The 18,845-nt window shown below is 36.9% G+C and overlaps 1 protein-coding gene and 1 long non-coding RNA gene across 4 annotated transcripts in view; one reads left to right on the plus strand and one right to left on the minus strand.

Moving 5' to 3' along the window:
• The first annotated feature begins 2,905 nt into the window (after positions 1-2,905).
• Positions 2,906-18,845, plus strand: part of mybpc3 (myosin binding protein C3) — a 42,602-nt gene continuing 26,662 nt past the window's right edge. Inside the window, exons 1-12 of one of the 3 annotated variants that reach the window (XM_079866893.1) lie at positions 3,203-3,285; positions 10,192-10,461; positions 11,568-11,711; positions 11,821-11,907; positions 11,992-12,140; positions 12,245-12,362; positions 12,528-12,576; positions 12,898-12,942; positions 15,292-15,351; positions 17,061-17,084; positions 17,634-17,800; positions 18,123-18,255. In XM_079866893.1, the coding sequence (XP_079723019.1) occupies positions 3,261-3,285; positions 10,192-10,461; positions 11,568-11,711; positions 11,821-11,907; positions 11,992-12,140; positions 12,245-12,362; positions 12,528-12,576; positions 12,898-12,942; positions 15,292-15,351; positions 17,061-17,084; positions 17,634-17,800; positions 18,123-18,255 (1,271 nt within the window). In that variant the 5' untranslated portion in view covers positions 3,203-3,260. Of the gene's footprint in view, positions 3,286-10,191; positions 10,462-11,567; positions 11,712-11,820; positions 11,908-11,991; positions 12,141-12,244; positions 12,363-12,527; positions 12,577-12,897; positions 12,943-15,291; positions 15,352-17,060; positions 17,085-17,633; positions 17,801-18,122; positions 18,256-18,845 lie in introns of all 3 variants that reach the window. The other 2 variants (XM_079866894.1, XM_079866895.1) reach the window with 2 other exon arrangements.
• Positions 12,950-17,722, minus strand: LOC307155932. Its single transcript, XR_013820624.1, has 3 exons — positions 17,594-17,722; positions 16,505-16,595; positions 12,950-15,340 (listed from the first exon to the last, which is right to left on the minus strand). It is a non-coding gene; the product is annotated as an uncharacterized lncRNA (long non-coding RNA).

Consider the following 18,845-nt stretch of genomic DNA (forward strand, 5'->3'; position numbering starts at 1 on the left):
GCATGTTTCCCCTTTTTAAAAATGTTTGTTTTCTCATTCTTTGTTTTTGTGCGAAATTAAACTAGCCCACTAAAAAGTTGATACACGCGGGATTTCACAGCATTCGTTATAGGTCAAGGACCCTGTCAGACAGCTCTTATCTTTGGTTTGTGACTCCAGACAGACTCCAGATCTTAACCGCGAGTCGCGACGCAGACTTCCCACCCCTCACAGAATGCCAATGGAATGTGCCATTGTGAGAGTGACAGCGCACACGTAGACTAGTCCACACGCATTTATTTGCGTTGGCCATGTTGAGAGGTCATAATATCCTGCTGTGAAACACGTCATGTGTATACATAAAATGCATATCCAAATAGTCCAAGTATTCGATTTACAAGGAAATACTTAAATCACACAACACAGCATCACAGTGGTTGATAATTCCAGTTCATTGTGATTCAGCTGTGGCAGATCCTCCTGGATTCACACTTAGATTAGAAGAAAGCCAACTGCGGTACTCGATGCGAATAGTCATTACAAGAACTGCAAATAACTTTCTTTCATGTCGTATCACCAGCTGAAGCCTTTCATGCAGTTGTCAGCATGCAACCGCAAGTGTGACTGTCTGGAATGACGAGGTGCTGACAGGCCTGTGTGACTCTGGTCAAAAGACCATACAACTCATCAAAGTGACGGACAGTAATACATGCAATGGTAATCTGTTATTTACAACATGACTTTCAAAAGATACAAAAGGACATCAGGGCACTGCAATTATCAGCATTTTAGAAGGCCGTCTTAACAGTATCATGTAATGTATCTAAAAGTAACCCATGTAGCTGAATACTAGATTGATGTCAAGATGCAATATTAGAGGGCATTCAGTTAAACGACAGGGTTTAGATCAAAACAAGATGCATAAATCAAAAGCTAGTGGTTGTTGATGTTCTGTTGTGTCGTTTATGCTTCGGATTCGGGGTCAAGGAAAGGTTGACACAGGGGTGCCTAAATGTGGTATGTAGCCTAGTATATGCAGGGGCTCTGCACAAGGGCCATTTTGACGAAATTGTTCTGTGAAAATCTTTTTTAATAAAACGTAAATAACCTAAAGCTTATTTGTAAAAAAAAAAAAAAAAAAAATCGAAAGGAAATATTTTATTCAACTTTTTTTTAGCATTTTAAATTAGTTAAAAAATGTATTTATTATCAAGTGAGTATCAACCACTCAACCTTCGGACATTACACAGTCACATGACCAAAATGAACAGTCAGAAGAGGGAAACGTTCTGGGGTGCAGAACAGAAAAACACAAAGGGAAATTAAAAACAATGCATTAAAATGAGAACAGCAATGTCCAAGTGAACTAACAGAGATTGGTAAGTTTAACCTATCATTTTTTTTATTGTAAGTCATTAAGGCTGTGAGGGCAAAGTGATTAAATATCAGTTCATTTCCAAATATCTCTGTCGCTCAAAAAATAAGGTCGTGGTTTGTTTGTAAATGGGCAGTCAATTTACGTTCGATAGGAAATGAGGAGATTTTTAACAGGGATGAAAACTAGTCACCTTTTGCCGAAATCGCTGTTTGGAATTCAAAATAGGCTATTTGTGTGATTCATGTAGATCTGATGAGTTTTTAAAAGCTCTTGCTACTTCATACTTCAGTACAAAACAGTGCTGAACTTTTATAAATAAAAAAAAAGTGCTTTTTAAGTGCTTAAATATAAATACAAAAGCAAAAAAACTTTTAGGGAGTAGAAATGGCAGATGTGACAATGAGTGATCCTCTGCAGCCATCTACTGGTTATAGTGGTAAAATGTCATTTTCATTTTAAAAGTGTTTGTTTTCCACCAGATGGCAGAAATCTTCCTCTTAAGCATGGCACATTTCCCATGAATAATCTCCATGAATAAAAATGAAAGAAAAAAAGATCATCTTTAAAGTGAATTTTAAATGTAATGTTCCCATATTATATAAAAATATACAAAAAATATGAATAATTTTTAGACAAATAAATAATAAATAATTACCATGACTCATTCAAAAATTGCTTAACTAAAAGTGAGCAATACATGCGTTTTTTGAAACGTGTTGTTTAAAAATATATATTAAAAATTTCTGTCTGGGGTCGAACGGCTGTCAGGGGGTTAAAGGGGGTGTTATATATGGGGGGGGGGGGAGTTGCATCTTTGTCACTTTTTTAACCCCTGATGAGTTTGCATCACTCCAAGCACAAGCTAGTTATTGGACTTTTGGCCTCATCTTTTGTTAATCTTCTGTGTGCAGTCAAACATGATATCAGAAACAACTGGATGTGTGAGTAAATCACCTCATCCAGATATAATTTAATAATTACAGTGGCTGGCATTGACTAGCAGGAAATTTTCTGTGAGGGTTAGTGTTAGGGGATAGAATATATAGGGGAATATACTCTGAATATACACTGATCTTGCCCTCAGGAAATGTGCAGTTGCGCCCCATGGTTGACAATAGTATGCGAGACTGTGAAAGCATTCACAAAGTTAAGTAAATTAATCCTGCATAAAAGAACCTTCAGGAGATAAAAAGATTATAAACTCAGCAACTCAGGATATTGTATTTTAAAGGTAATTTTGTAAAATCCAAATAAGATTTATAGATTTTTATTAGAAATGGTTTCATTTATGTTTTTTTATGCATGTTCAATGAACCATAAAAAAATTATTCCATGTGGAAGAACAGAACTAAGAACTTAAGATACTAACAGTTTACAGGCAGTATACAGTTAAACAATACTAGCTTAGGACACTATAGAGACCTTTCTGACTCCAGAACACCAAAAGAAAGATACATGTAACCATGTGTCCCGCAGACGTGTTTGAGAACTTGCAAGTGCCTTGGTGGAAGAGTGGAGTAATATCTCACAGCAAGAACTGGCAAATCTGGTGCAGTCCATGAGGATGAGATGCACTGTATACTCAAAACAGCTGCTGGCCAAACCACATACTGACTGCTACTTTTGAAACATCTGAAGATGCTTTGCTACAGTCAGACTCTAAATTTACCCCACCCGGTCTGCTCCCTTATCCTCCATCCACCTTTAGCTTCTTTGTTCTGTCAACCAATGGGGGTGATGGAAGGTGGGCTCAATGATAGGTCATAGATGTGTGAAGGGGTGGACAGGATGATTTGGGGCAAGCACTGTGCGACATTTAAGGGGTGTGGGGGCGGGGGGTATCTATTAAAAGAGAAGTGTTGGTGTTGGTGTCCACAATGCCTGTTTGGGACACTCAACCAGGATGCCAGAACCAACTAAAAAAACAGGTATGCTAGTGTTTTTGTTCTTAATTCTATTTGACAAATGGGTGTTTAACCGATTTTTTAGCAGAGATATTTAACCAGAGTTGTTGGTTGAGGAAATTTTAACCTTTCTGTTCTGAACTTTGACCCTATGTGTACTGGGTTGATCATAGTACAACTTCATAACCTCAGCAATGTGTAATATATACAGTGCTTTCCATTAATTGAACAACTGCACCTCTGTTTATTTTTTTTATTTTTTTGTGTAATTTGAACAATTATGGACATTTGTAATTGAACACATGGGCAAAATGGGCAGAATCAGTTGATTTGATGAGCATTTTCTTGATATACTGTCAAGATGCATACTGTATGAAAACAGCATTCAAAGCATGTGACTGTATTATGCACTGCTCTATAATTTCTTCTTGGCAGTTTTTTTTTTATTATGTTTTTTTTTTAATCCAAAATACCATTTAATGCTTTATCTAAGCAAAAGAGATAGAATAATGGCAGTGGACTAAAGGGCTTTTTTCCAAAAGTGCACAGAATAACCTTGCCTAAGCAGGAATTAAAGGATTGCCATAATGTGATACCACCTGTTTGACAGCCCACTCAGGCAATATTCGCTAAGACCAACAGCTTGCTAACAATGCTGTTGCATCTTCCCTTTTTCAATATCTTCCGTGTACTTCAATGGCTCTAGACCAGTGGTTCTCAATCAGGGGCAGTGGACAAATAGGGGTACTCTGCAAAATTACAGCCCCAAAAGAGCCCCAAAAGTCTTAAAATTATTTAGATGTAGTTATATTAACAAACTTAATTAAAATAAAGATGCTTAATATTAAACTGACATCATATTTTTGAGTTTATTTAATTACACCAGAAATACCAGAGGTACATCATCTTAGATTAAAGGGCCTTCGAATATTATCTTGGACAAAGGGCAGCCTTGGAGTCAAAAAGTTGAGAACCACTGCTTTAGATTCAAAACAGGACATCTCAACAACTTTATGCTCTTAAGTTTATCGTGACTGAACAGATGTCACATTTTCTTTTGAGTGACAGACACGCCTAGGATTTAAATGTTTGTGTGGCAACCATCAGCATGTTTAATGATACAAGTCACGTTCATGAAATGCTTTCCCTTCCCATCCCAGCTCACAGCGAAATCTAGTGACTATTGGCTGGCACACTGGCTGACTTAAATTATCCCTTGAACTGCCTCTTTTACTCTAGAGTCTAGACAATTACCTTTTATGTATCAGTCCTCTATTAGACATTCAACCCAACATTTCAAATTAACATGCATCCTCGTACAGGTCCTGACATTGTGCTTACCTCACATGCATTATAGTTCAAAACACATTTACCACATAGAGATCAATAGTTTACTGTGGAACAAAGTAACATAACAATCCATAAACGTCCATCAATCCATGGAACAAAGACAATGTGGATACCAACAGTTTTGAAATGGCAAGAGAGGGACCAGTACTGATATACAACAGAAATAGATCTCAGTTAATCCATCTAGCAGCTACCTGCGGCTGTGTCAAAATGGACTGCAGTTCTCTATGGAGAGCACATGCACTATTTTTAAACCCAGAGGGTTTGGCTTGCTTTATGTTTGAATGATGCGATTGAAGATGCATGACTCAAAGTGAAAGGAAGAACGATGAATAAGCGGTTAATAATTCAAGGTATGTGAGTAACAATAGCCACAAAGATCAAGTTCCAGTAACACCTTCAAGTGTCAAAAGTGTAAAGTAGTTTTCCAAATATTGCCTAAGCTATTCCTAAGCAAATTACTGTGTGTATACATTTTACTCTATGTTTACTCAGTATTTTACAGAATTCCCTCTGGAGAATTCACTTAATGAGCTAAATGCACACCAAAAACTAACTTTAAAAGCAAACTAAATACATCATAGCCTGGTTTCACAGACAGGGCTTAGACTAAAGGGGTCCTATTATGCCCTTTTACAAAGTCTTGATTTTGTTTTTGGGGTGTACTAGCATATGCTTTCATGCTGGGTTGTTCAAAAAACACATTATTTTTTCACATATTTTACATTATTACAGCACCTGCCTCCCCAGTCTGCTTCAAACATGCCATAGTTCATGTTTCGATTAAACCCCTCCTTCCGAAATACAAAATGTACTGTGATTGGTTAGCTGGCCCAGGGTGTTGTGATTGGCACCACTCAGCGCATGTTTGGGAAATGTCACGCCCCTTACCATAACAGCGAGCTCTACTCTGATGTAAATATTAAGGATATTTTCAAACCAATTCAAGCCTGATTCAGACTTAAAAATGTGAACAAACAAGAGGATCGTCCAGAACGGATTTCATGCACGAACTTTGCAAGCATGGATTTCACAGGACATTTTTGCATCGTAGCAAAAACATAAAACTTATAATTTGAACTGTTAAAGTCCCCCTGTAGTCAATAATTTTATCCCTTAAAACTCATCTTTGATACACCAAAAAATTACATATTTAAACGTTTTTTTTCCTGTGGAAAAAATTCTTAATGCCTTAAAATAGCTTGAATGTAACTCTAACAGCCTTGCTTCATTTAGTACATGCAGATCTATGAATATGCTAATTAACCCCACCTCCACTCACTCCAGCTCACAGATTCACTCGGTCAACTTAGTGAGGTAAACACTGCACAATGGTATCGCTCTTTACAACGACAGACACATAGCGGTGATTAATATGATAAGCCGTTTGATAAGCCGTAAACCGATTGCTAATGTTACATGAACCATGTTCCCATTCGCTATCTCAGACTGCTGCCTCAGTATCCTTAGAAACGCTTTGAACAACTCAGAAAGTCAGTTGAGAAAAGTATATAGTTTATCATAACATCATAATTACATCATATACCAACTATATTGCTAAATCTACACGATTTTTCATATCAACAGAAAAATATACACGGATAACCTGGCTTCTCTTGAGACTTCACTGTTTCAGAGCGGTCATTTAATGATATGTTAAAGCGCGCTGGCATGTACATGATTGCTTACAAGGTAGTTTGTGACGTCAGAAACACCAGCGATTTCAGACCGCATTTTTGAGACTGTTTTGGGTTCACTGCAGTTTTATAGGGAAGATACTCAGCAATGGTGTTGACTTATGAATTTGGACATGGTTTGTCTTAAAGCATATTAAAAACACCACATAGACATAAACAACATTAAAAATGTGATTTTCACCAAAGGGGGACTTTAATAGAAAACATTACAAATAATATGACATACTTACAAGATGTGATCCACAAAGAACAGATTGTCCCGACAAAGTGGGAACTGCTCCATTTCAGGAGAAGCTTTTATGTGTAGTTTGCATTGTACTCTCTTAGTTTCTTGAAACTGTTCAACGTAAAATGAGCTGCACACAGATAAACATCGGGATTATAATGTTCAGGAACAGTGTTTAAAATAAATTTTAACCACTCTGGGCCCTATCTTGCACCCAGCGCAATTGACTTTGTACACCGACGCATGTATCATTCCTATTTTGCACCCGCGCAAAGCGCGTTTTTTCCTCCACAGAAGCACGTCGCTAAACTAGGGAATGAACTTGCGCTCCCTGGGCGGTTCAGCGCAAAAAAGGAGGCGTGTTCCGCCGCAAACGTTCCTTCATGCTATTTTGCAGGTTTAGAAAACAGTTGCGCCACTAACCAGGAAAAAATGGTTTAAAGTCAGTGGCGCGTTGCGCATGTTATTCATATGCTATTTTAAGGGCGCATGCTTGGCCATAATCAATGTAGCGTGTGCACAACGCGCATACACTTTGATTCTCTCATCTACACAGAAGCAGCAGTTTTCATTTTTGCAAATTATACATTATTACGATAGATAGATAGATAGATAGATAGATAGATAGATATACAATTTATTATAAAGGCATACATCTAGCTTACACATTTACCCAAATTATCATACGCCTTTTTAACCGAAGTTAATTTGGGTGTGTTTCTCCATCCCCAACGTCCCTGACGAGAGCGTTGCTCTCCTCGGCTGTGAACCGCTCCTCGCGTGCGTCTGGCAAATCCGCCGTTATAATAGGAATCCGCTTTAGAACAAGCGCGCCTGCTCTTAAAGGGAATGTGAGATGACGCTCTGATTGGTTTATTTCACGTTACGCCCAAACCACACCTATGAATAATGAAGCTACTTCAGACCAACCCATTTTAGATTTGCGCCTGGCGCAAGAGTCATTTATCCCGCCGGGAAAATAGCAACAGCGCCAAGACCCGCCCACAAAGTTACTTGCGCTTTGCGCTTTGACACTTGCGTTTCAGATCGTTAAAATAGGGCCCTCTAAGTTCATCAGCCTTAGGAAGGTCAAACATGAGTTTTGGAAAAGGGGTGGAAAAAACAGCATCTCTTTGATATATCAACAGCTCAGCCAGGCCTCGTCCATTTTTTTGCGCATTCTGTGGGTGGAGATTATTTAAATGAGTAACATTGTGACTTCATAAGGCCCGGAAAAATCACGTTGTAGTCCAAACGAGTCGTTCATTGTAGTTCTTGGAAAGTGAATTCTGTTGAATAAAAATATCTCCCTTTGGAGTGGACTTTAAGCATTGTGACCTTGCAGATGTTTTTTATGGTCAAACAGCAACTTTACACATTAACTAAAGTTGAAAAAGTGAAAAAGCATAATAGTACCCCTTTAAGCTAGGATTAAGCCTTAGTTCAGTTAGGACATTAAAGTAGCTTTTATAAACATGCTTTAGAAAGAAACATTACTGGTGTGCGCCTTGAGACAAAACAAGTGCACTGACATTTTTTAAGATATGTCAGTGTAAGTTGCTTTCAGTTAAGAGAGCTCAGACATGTATTTTAGTCTGGGATAGGCTGAAGCCTTGTCTGTGAAACCGGGGGCAGGTGTTTTAGATTTTTTTTCACTGGAAATAAAAATAAGGACACTACAAATCAAACAAAAGTGTAAAAACTTTAGTTTAGAATTGCTTTTTTATAGCTTTGAATGTGGATGCCACAGTGTTATATTTCAAAAACAAAACACCATTACTTTATATTGTAAGCCCTTTTATCTGTCCAATTGGCGGTCTCCAATAATACAGGTTTTTGCGCGTTACTGTCTTTCCTTTTACGCAACACAACAAGATCAAATGAAATACATTTTCTCATATGTATTACCTCGTTATTTCATCTTACTCCATAAATGAAAAAGGTTTTAATGATATCTGAGTATTAATTATATTTAACCCATTCAGATTAGGAAACTATGTTGCTCAGAGGTCCTCATGTCTTCTGTTTAACGTGGGTCTCACGTTCACAAGCTCATCAGTTTTGGTCACCAAACAGAGGTAATTGCTATATCCTACCTGAGATCGATCACATTCACGCTAACACAATCAAAGGTACTTTGGTATAGCCCCCATGGAACTGCATACACTTGAATTTAACTTAAACGTTTACTTCAGTAGAGGTATGGCCACTACTACAGATATAAGCTGACCAACATTACTTCTCTTATAATAGGAGATGGATTGGCCATGTCGTGGTTTCCCATGTACACTTATCTAAAGTAACATTTAATTAAAACAGAGGTAAGACACACCCAAATTTAGATTGGTCAAGCAGCATTTGCTGTTCTAAACGGAAATTCACTTCTTGTCTTTGCAAACCAAATACACTTGAATTGATGCCAAATATTAGTCGTCACTAATCTGATGCAAAACTTGCGGGAACATACGAATCCGTTTAATCTACTTGGGAAAACAATTTCAGAGTCAGTCAGAATAAAATCAAATGTAACAATTTATTATGTCAGGTAAATGTATCATGCCAATTTCATAATCAGTTCAAAGATAATAATTACAAAACATCAAATGCTCTGGAATAAAGAGAAAAGATGCGAACCTGACATTAGAAAATACATGTTGGTGAGTGTCTCGGCCACTCTCAGCATCACAGGCTAATTTGAGCTACAAATCGCCACGAGCCTTCTTCAGCATCTCCCTAAATACTCAGACCAAGGCAGAAACCTCTTTTCAAATGTAAACAAGAGTTCACAGTGGGAATTTGCATTAATCACCGTCCCAGACTTATTGGGGACAGAAGTTGATTTACATGGAAACATTTGCTAATAATGGGAATTTGCATTGAGTTTACACTTTTGAGAGCAGGATTCCATTTGCCTGGAAGACACACCCTCCTCTGTGTGCGAGTTATCTCTAAACTCTTAAATACCTTATTACCTTTTGGGTTACTTCTTTGGGAATGAGACCTTTGTACCAGTTGCACTGAGACATTTCAAATGATACAAAACGTGTAATACTGTATCATAGTTATTCACATTAAACCATATAGATTCTTGGGTGAATTTTGGTGATCTCAGCATGAGAGAGAAGGAATGGGGAAAGAGGGAAAGAAATGTAGATTAGGATGATTCTGAGGTGAGACTTGCGTCTTGAATGGTGCACAAGAGTGAGTTCAAATGTTAATTTCCTTTGTTCTCTCAGAGAGTTACCCTCTCTTCCAGTTTTTCCAGTCTTACAATATGTTATAAAGTCTGACTTCCATTTTTGACCCTGACCAGCAAATCAATTTAGTTGTCAATTTAAAATAAAATAAATATATAAATATATATATATATATATATATATATATATATATATATATATATATATATATATATAAATATATTGTAAATATAAATTAGATTTGTCTTAATCTTCTTCTAAACACATTTTCTTATATTGCTAAATGATAGAATATTTTAATGAGACATCTAGAGATCTAAGCATTAGACCACAAAGTCTTGAGGACCATTCAAAGTGTGCAATATTGGAGAGGCTAGAGAGGAGGTTTTCAGAAATTAGAGCTTGAGGTGGAGATTTTGGAAATGCATCCTTTCCTTCTGACCCTCCCTCCCTCCTTCAGTCTCAGCTTTCATCAAGAAACCAAAGTCTCAGACTGCTGAGATTGGGGCAACAGTCATATTTGAAGCTGAGACTGAGAAGCCTGATGCAAAAGTGAGATGGCAGCGAGACTCCAAGGACATCTCATCCAGTGACAAATATACCATCTCAGCGGAGGGCAATAAGCACTCTCTCACAATAAACAGTGCAGTCCACGAGGATGCAGTGGGATATGCTGTTATTGCTGGGGTGTCAAAAGTCAAATTTGAATTAAAGATAAAAGAATCAGAAGGTGGGTGATTTTTGGATGGTGACTCATGTCTTTCCTGTATTTACCTCACTTTTACCCCACCTTTGGTTCGTTTGTAAAGCAGTCACAGAGCACCATAACCATTCTCCTATCTGATTCACTTTTTCCCTGGCGTTGCAACCAGATGTTTTTTAAAGCACATTTTCTGAGCATGTAATCACTATTTGTAAGGATTTCTCAGACTGCTGTGGAATCTGGGAAACTCACCAGACCTCTTAGTTATAGCTGTTCCTCACTTCAAACTCTTAGGTCCGGTTTCACCGACAGGGCTTAGATTAAGCTAGGATTAGTCCTTAGTTCAATTACAACATTTAAGTAGCTTTTTTAAACGTGCCTTAGAAGAAAAACATTACTTATGCATCTTGAGACAAACAATGGCACTGATATATTTTAAGATTTGTCAGAGCAAGTTATTTCCAGCTAAGACAACTCAAACATGCATTTTAGTCTGGGACTATAAGCCTTGTTTGTGAAAACAGGGATTAAACTGCAGTGTCCGTTCATAGAGCTTGTGATCCTGTAAGGCATTATAAAGATAAGTGTGGGTTCAATTAAATACTGGACGAATAGCCTAATAAAGTCAGTGTCTAGAGGGGCAAAGTAAAGTTTAGTTGTCTTTTAGTGCATTTTTTCCTGATAAATTGATTCTCAGAAAAAATAATCAGAAATTCAACAGAATTATCCTTGTACAAATAGAACTCTGTTGAAGAGGATCAGTATAACAAGTATTAGTGCTATTTTTTTCATTGCCAAAGCACACTAGAGTATAAATGGCCAATGTTTCATGTGCTTCATCTGGAGATATTGCAACTTTAAGTCTCTACCGTTGTTACATAGATCAGTGGTTATACATCAGGTATTTAGAGCCATTTATCCAGCCACAGACGAAGATGAAAGCAAGTGCTAATTTATGTGGCCAGTAGAATCCTGAAGAGAGTGATATCAAAGCTAAAAAGGAGATGCAAATGCATGTTCATTAATAGACAGAGAGTGTGTTTTAAGGGTAATATATCTGAAATGTTTTTACGTTTAAAAAGATATACTCAAGAGCCATGTGAGCTAAAAAAAATTAGCATCTTGCTTTGCAGTGAAGGAACCACAAAAAGCCATATCCCCAGATCCTGCAGCTGTGGATCCTAAGCCTGAAGAACCTAAAGAAGCTCCACCAGCACCTTCTGAAAGCTCAGATCCAGACACCAGTGGACCAGCGTCAGATGGTGTAGTACCTGAAGGTGAAAAACACATACAGACATTTTTAATTATGCTTTGTCATCTAATTACACATTTCAAATGATTAAAATTGACTGTATAACAAACCGTATTTTTCTGTTTGTTTTTAAGCTCTGCCTGAGAGTCATCATCCTGACACAAGGCAGGACCTTACAGGTCTCTTCACAGAGAAGCCCCAAAGTGGGGAGGTGAATGTAGGTAAGTGACACTGCCTCTAGTCAAAAAGAAACTGATACTGCATATGAAATGAAAACATTCTTCCAATCTGTTCCTCCCATGTAGGTGAGAACATTACCATTGTTGCTCGGGTGTGTGGTGAATCTCTGCTGAAGAAGCCCACGGTAAAATGGTTCAAAGGAAAGTGGATGGATCTGGCCAGCAAGTCAGGAAAGCACCTGCAACTCAAAGAGCACTATGACCGCAACAATAAGGTCTGTGGTCAAATAGATATGTAATACTCAATACATTTAGAATAGTTTGAAAGTCAAAAATAAGTAAAATTAACACAAAACGTTTTTGTTTTTTTTCTATTCAGGTGTACACATTCGAGATGCATATCACTGCAGCTAAAGCCAACTTTGCTGGAGCCTATCGATGTGAGGTGTCGTCTAGAGACAAGTTTGACAGCTGTAATTTTGACTTAGTAGTACATGGTAAGACCCAAACTTTTATTTTGGGCCTGACAAAAAACAGTTTGAATAAGAAGAACCATTTGCATGCTTGATAAACAACAACAAGGAATAAATAAGTGTTAATGATTATAATTGTGCTAAATTAATTTCTAATGTGTGCTTTTCACTGTGTGCATTCTACTCCAGAGGCTCGTTCAACAGAAGGGTTTGATATTCGCTCTGCATTTAGACGCACGTGAGTATTTATGTCATTTATTATTTTTCTTAATTTATTAAAGTATAAATTAAAGTATTGATTTCAACAATTCTTCCTTAAAATAAAAAAAGGTCATGCTGGCCAACAGTATCATGCCATTTCAGCAACATACTGAAATGCTAACCTTTTTTTTCTTGCTTGCTTGGTTTGAGGTTTGATGAAATAATTTTGTGTGCATAGAGCCTAGCACTTCTTTTCGTGGTTTGTTTGTACATTAAGATAGCATATGAGTCCATATTTGGGATTGAACATTTTGCATTTAAACTGCATTAACCCTTTTTGGAACTGCTGATTACCCAGGAGCACCAGTGCAGGTGGTAAGAAGAAGATGGGAGAACCCGGCAGGTAGCTAAGTATAGGGGTTTGCTGCAGCAGCAGGGGATATATTCATTGTCTTTACTCAACCAAACCCTCTGATTTGTCATCAAAGAGTTCATTGAGTCCTTCAGTGTCCATCCGTGTCCCTCTGTCAGACATCTGTTATAGCTTGCCCTTTTCTTTCTGTCCTTTTCAATCTTCCCTTTGTCTGCCAACATCTAAGGAGAGTGATATTACTCATCGCTGACGCTTTATGACTCACTCTCCAAGGATCTTTGCAAACTCTCATCATGACTCTCATCTCCTGTTCTCTCCTTCTGACCATTTTCTCTGTTTTTGTGAGAAGGGCAATTTCCCCAACACTCATTACTGGTGTATCAGAGGCAGACAGCCTTAAAGTGAATATGATTTCCCTGTCCACTGATCTTTTCAAGTGCAGACACTGATTAAGAGTGAGCAAATTAGAGGATCACACTAATAACGTTGCCACCAGTTTAATCAGAAACCGCACTATGTTCGTGACTGTTTTGTAATACTTTAATTCTGGTTATTTGAAATATAATAACAGAAATCTCTCTATGCACCTCAACTTCTTAACTGTGGCTGATACCTTGTCAAAATCAGTGGAACCAGCTGCCCAAACTTTGAGTGATGTGTCTCTTTTGTTGCTCCTCTTCATTCCATGGTGATTTGCTATGTTGTCAAACCATAAGAGAAGTTCCTCACTTGTTGCCTTATAATAACTAAACAGCCTCCGGGGTCTTTGATATGTACAATGATCCTAGAAGGAGTCTGCCATGAATGACTTCTGTGCATCAGCATTTCTGTGTTTTTACCCTCATCTTCGACATCCTCCAACAAAGTGCCTTTAAAGTGCCCCTATTATGCTTTTTTTTTGGATATTACCTTTTCATGTAGTCTGTTATATAGCTGCAAAAGGTCTACAAAGTTTCAGTTTAAGGTCAGAGTGTACAATAAATGGAGTCATTGTCTCCCAAAAGAAAGAGCCCATTATGAACTGCCTGAAATGAGTCGTCAGTAATTCCATTCTTACTTCCTGCACAAACGCAATTTTCATAATGCCAGCCTATGGTCGTCACTGGCTGCCCGCAAACAATGTCTAATTTGACCCAACCTCAAGCACTGTAGTTGTAGCTGAGACCTGGAATAGTTTGTTTTGTGTTGTCGACAAGTTGAGAAGACGTTGCTTTCTGCGCTGCCACTTTGCAGGCATTTCCAAAGGCTCGAATTGATCTCAGGCTCGAACTGATACTCGGCTCGAATTGATATGGTAAATCCGATGCTATTGTTACTGTTCGAATCACTGTGTATCAAAGACTGAGGAAGCCTCTGGAGCTGAAATTCAGATATGGTACCAGGCATTTTGTTTCTGAAATGCACAGTGAGCAGGAGAACAATCACAATAGACTGGGCCATCTGACCAATCAGAGCAGGCTCTCGGAAAAGACGTGATTTAGAAAGACTGAATCCTTTATCAAATCGTTTCAGACACTTAGCATGTGAACCTATAATAGGATACCTACAAAACCTAATGAGGAACCTTTAAAATAGCATAATAGGGGCACTTTAAAAACAGCGTAGTGCAGATCTGTTCCAGTTTCCATTGCCTCAGAAAATTATCTGCATGTGTTTTATTGTGCATCTGTCCTAAATCAGCATCTACACATCTGTCCCAAATGTGCTCTGTATGTGTCAGTATACACTACTGTTCACTACTGTTTGGGGGTCAGTAAGATATTTTGTTAGAAAGAAATGAACTTTTATTCAGCAAGGATGCCTTAAATTGATCAAAAGTGACAATAAAGACACTTTTGATCAAAAACATAAAAAAAATCTATTTCAAATAAATGCTGTTCTTTTGCTGCTGTAAATTCAGTTTTGCCATCATAGGAATAATTGACATTATAAAATAGAAAACAGTTACTTAAATTGTAATAATATTTCATAATATTACAGTTTTTTTTTACTGTAATTTCTCAAATAAATGCAGCTTTGGTGAGTATAAGTGACTTCTTTCAAAAATATTTTAAAGAATCTTACCGAACCATTCCATATTTTAAGCATAATAATACAGCTTGCACATGACATATGCATCAACATACTTGATATTCTGTTATTTTACATAATCATTAATTACATTTCAGTTTTTTAAATGACTGCATTTTAACATTATAATAATAATAATAATAATACATTTTATTTATAGTGTGCTTTTCTCAGACCCAAAGAAGATATTATAGAAGCTGTTAAAAGATTTCCCCTATTTTGAAAATATGCTTACCTTATAATGAGGTTAGAATGTAACAGTTTTGTATGCTGATGTTTTGTGGCTCTCGATTCCTTCTTCTCCTACAGTAGCACAGATGCAGGTGATGACTCGGGTGAACTGGACTTCAGTGCTTTACTGAAAAAGAGGTGAGTCTTGAGGCATCTAAAACATACATTCAGATATATTCATTGTCTACACATGTCCAAAACTTTCACAATGAATGCAGTGGGGGTCCAGAAGTCTGAGACCACTGTGAATAAATGCAATAATTTTATGCATTTTTGAACAAATGACTATTATTAACAATTTATGTTGTCCTGAAAAATGTAACTGTTTCCTTTGTTCCTAGTTCCCGTTTCTGGTTAGTTTCCATGGTTACTCATTAGTTCATTGATTTAGTCACACTTGTCATTTTTTACCCCTGATTAGTTTGTGTATATTTAGCTCTTAGTTTGTGCTTTAGTTTTTCCGTTATTATCATTGTGGATGTTGTTCTGTTCCAGTTCTTTGGAGATTTGCCTAGATGCCTTAGTATTTTATTTTGATTAAGGGGCTGTTTATACAACACAAAAACTGAAAACTTTTTATGTGTTTTGGCCATTCATTTACATGGGGGGGGGGGGGGGATGCTATCTTTTGAAAACGGGTTTCAAAGTGCAAGGTTTTTAAAAACGATACTGTTATCGTCTCTGTGTAAACTACAAAAACATGTACATGTGTATTACGTGTTTAGTTTATAGGTGCGTAGCTTTTCTTTACAAAGTGCACATCGCCAACTACTGACCTGGCATGCATAATACAGCGTTTTTAAAGGTTTTCGCGGATCCGTGTGAACAGGGATCGTTTTGACAACATTGCCGTCTGTACATTGTCATGTATACCCTTAGTTATTATTAAAAACTGTTGTGCATAGGTCCTGCTCCTTTTTCATTTTGTTGCAACCAATGTTACAACTGTTTGTTTCCAAGTCTAAAATTGATTTTAAATCCAAGATTTTCAAAGTGTTGTCTTTTAACTCCACAATATGTTAGGCTATGAGCTACATATGGTGTGAATGATTTAAATTAAATGCAGGTACCTTACTGTATAAATTGTGATTTAATATATTGACGTATAAGCTTTATTTATTCCAATTTCCCTATATAATTTTTAGGCTCATCTATGTATAATTGTTTTTTGTTTTTCTCCTCTGTGGCTCTGCCACTCCCATATTCAGAGAGTAAGTGAGTCACAGTGAACTGACTGCTTGTGCATGAAGGAATGTTGAGTGTTGTACTGCCAAGTGTGTGTGTGTGATACCTTGATTGTTCTCTCTCCTAATCAGCCACTGATTGCCAACTTTAGTCCTTCAATGTTTTTTCCACTCCGTAGACTGCACACCCACTTGGAACTAGATAGACAGTCACGTTTTACTTATTTTTAGCAAACTCCTTTATCATACTCATTTACTCCTAATTAATCACATTAATAAACCTAGAACTCTCACGATTCCCACGTCATTCTACATCCCACGCCATTCATCCCACATTCACTGACTCTGCCACGGCATTGCAAAATGCTTATGTCAGTAAACACTGTACGTTTATGCAAAAAAAAAAAATATATATATTTTATAGGTTTAATAGACACAAGAGACACAGGAAGATATGCTATAAATAAATAGAAACTTTTCTGTTGGCTACAATGTAGATTATGCATGTTTTTTTGTTTAATGCATGTATAAAAATGAATTGTAAAATTGTCTTGATGGTCTAGCAGTTTGTTGCTATGTGATCTAAAAGGTTGATAATGTGAAATTAATCAGCTGTGGTTTGTCTTTGCTTGACGCTTGGGTTCTGCCTCTACATAAGTACAGCAGTTTCTTAAAAACTGGCCTACGGTAAGATCTTTTAAAAATACAGAATTAAAATCTATTAATAGCATTGATTTATTAATATTTATTTGCTGTTGTAAATTGCATTTCTATACTTTAAAAAAGAATTTGAATGAATAATGTACCGAACACTATTTTTGAGTATTAAATGTATAGTTCATCTGGAATTTCTGTCATCATTTACTCTTTTTTTCTTCTGCAAAACAACACATTTTGAAAAATGTTTCAACTGTTTTTAACTTTCGATGAATGTCATTGGGGTACATTGCAGTTTTGGACTTTTATTGTATGGACTAAAAAAAAAAAGAAAAAGAAAAAAAAGAAAAAGAGACATTTGTCAAAATATAATCTTTTGCAGCATTACGCAAAAGAAATTCATAGAGGTTTGGCACAACATGAGGGTGAGCAAATAATGACAAAATTATAGTTTTTTTAATGAACTATCCCTTTAATAAACTCTTAAAAGAGCAATATTAAATCATTGTGAAGACACAAGATGTTCAGGCTTGATTTACCTTTCCTGATCAACATCCATCTTCTGTTGTGGGTTTGCAGAGCTGTTCATGTGACCACAGAGCCTGACATAGACGTATGGGATATCCTCCAGAAGGCTCCACCGACAGAGTATGAAAAGATCGCTTTCCAGTATGGAATCACTGACTTGCGAGGGATGCTTAAGAGACTCAAAAAAATGAAAAAGAAAGAAGAGAAGAAAAGTGCAGGTTTGTAGCCCTTTGTTAATCTTAAAGACCACAAAAATTTGACTATTAGCGATAGCTCAAGTTGGAAGGATGATGGAGAAATATACTGTGTGGATTAGTACATGAAAGACTATGCTTTGCAGTTTTATAGCTTGAAATGGATTTGTTCAATAAAAAACATCAAAGGTTTATTTGTTACATGCACATTTGATGCATTAGAAGTGAAGTGTTTTTTTCCTTACAAACTTGTATCAATATACAAGAGCACAAAGCCAAAAAAAGACAGCAAACATTAACATTAAAGAATAATTTTTTTCTATTTTTTTCATTATTTTATTCACAGCTTTTCTTAGGAAGCTGGACCCAGCCTACCAAGTCGAAAAGGGACACAAGATCAAAATGCAAATTGAAGTGGCCAATCCAGATGCAGAAGTAAAATGGTTTAAAAATGGACAAGAGATACACCCAACTGGAAGGTATCTATTTAGGTCCTTTCACTTTAATTAAAAGGGGAAAAACACATTCTGAATTATAATTATTATGCATTGTCTTAAAGTAGTAAAGTGCATGGAAAGGGCATGATCACAAATAACTGTCTATTTCTTTGACTTTTGAAAACGCTGTGTGCTTGCTGATGGATGGACTGTTCTTCCTGCTCTCCACTGTCAACCCTAGCAAGTGAGTGGCACTCAACAGTATGCCTATGACAGTACACAGCCTACACTTGATAAGCAACCTCGGGCTAGTCTGTGGGGTTAGATGTCTCAAACAGGCTGTTGACTATGAATATGCAGGGACAGTTTTCCAAGAATGCACAGCAGCACTGTAGACTCAGATGTCAGCAGTGGCAATGGATGGAGACTGTCAGATGTTTAAGGACAGACTGAAATAACAATGGAAAAACAAACTAAACAATCCTCATTGGCTTATAATAGCTTTCAGTGACCTTAGTTAAGTGAAACCTCTTGTAAAAATACATCTTGTGAATTGAAGAATTTTAAAGCAAGTCTTGTCATATGTTTAACAATTGTATTATTATATAATATTATTTGTTTGCCACAAAATT

This window comes from Squalius cephalus, assembly GCF_949319135.1.
Source record: "Squalius cephalus genome assembly, chromosome: 3".
NCBI lineage: Eukaryota > Metazoa > Chordata > Actinopteri > Cypriniformes > Leuciscidae > Squalius > Squalius cephalus.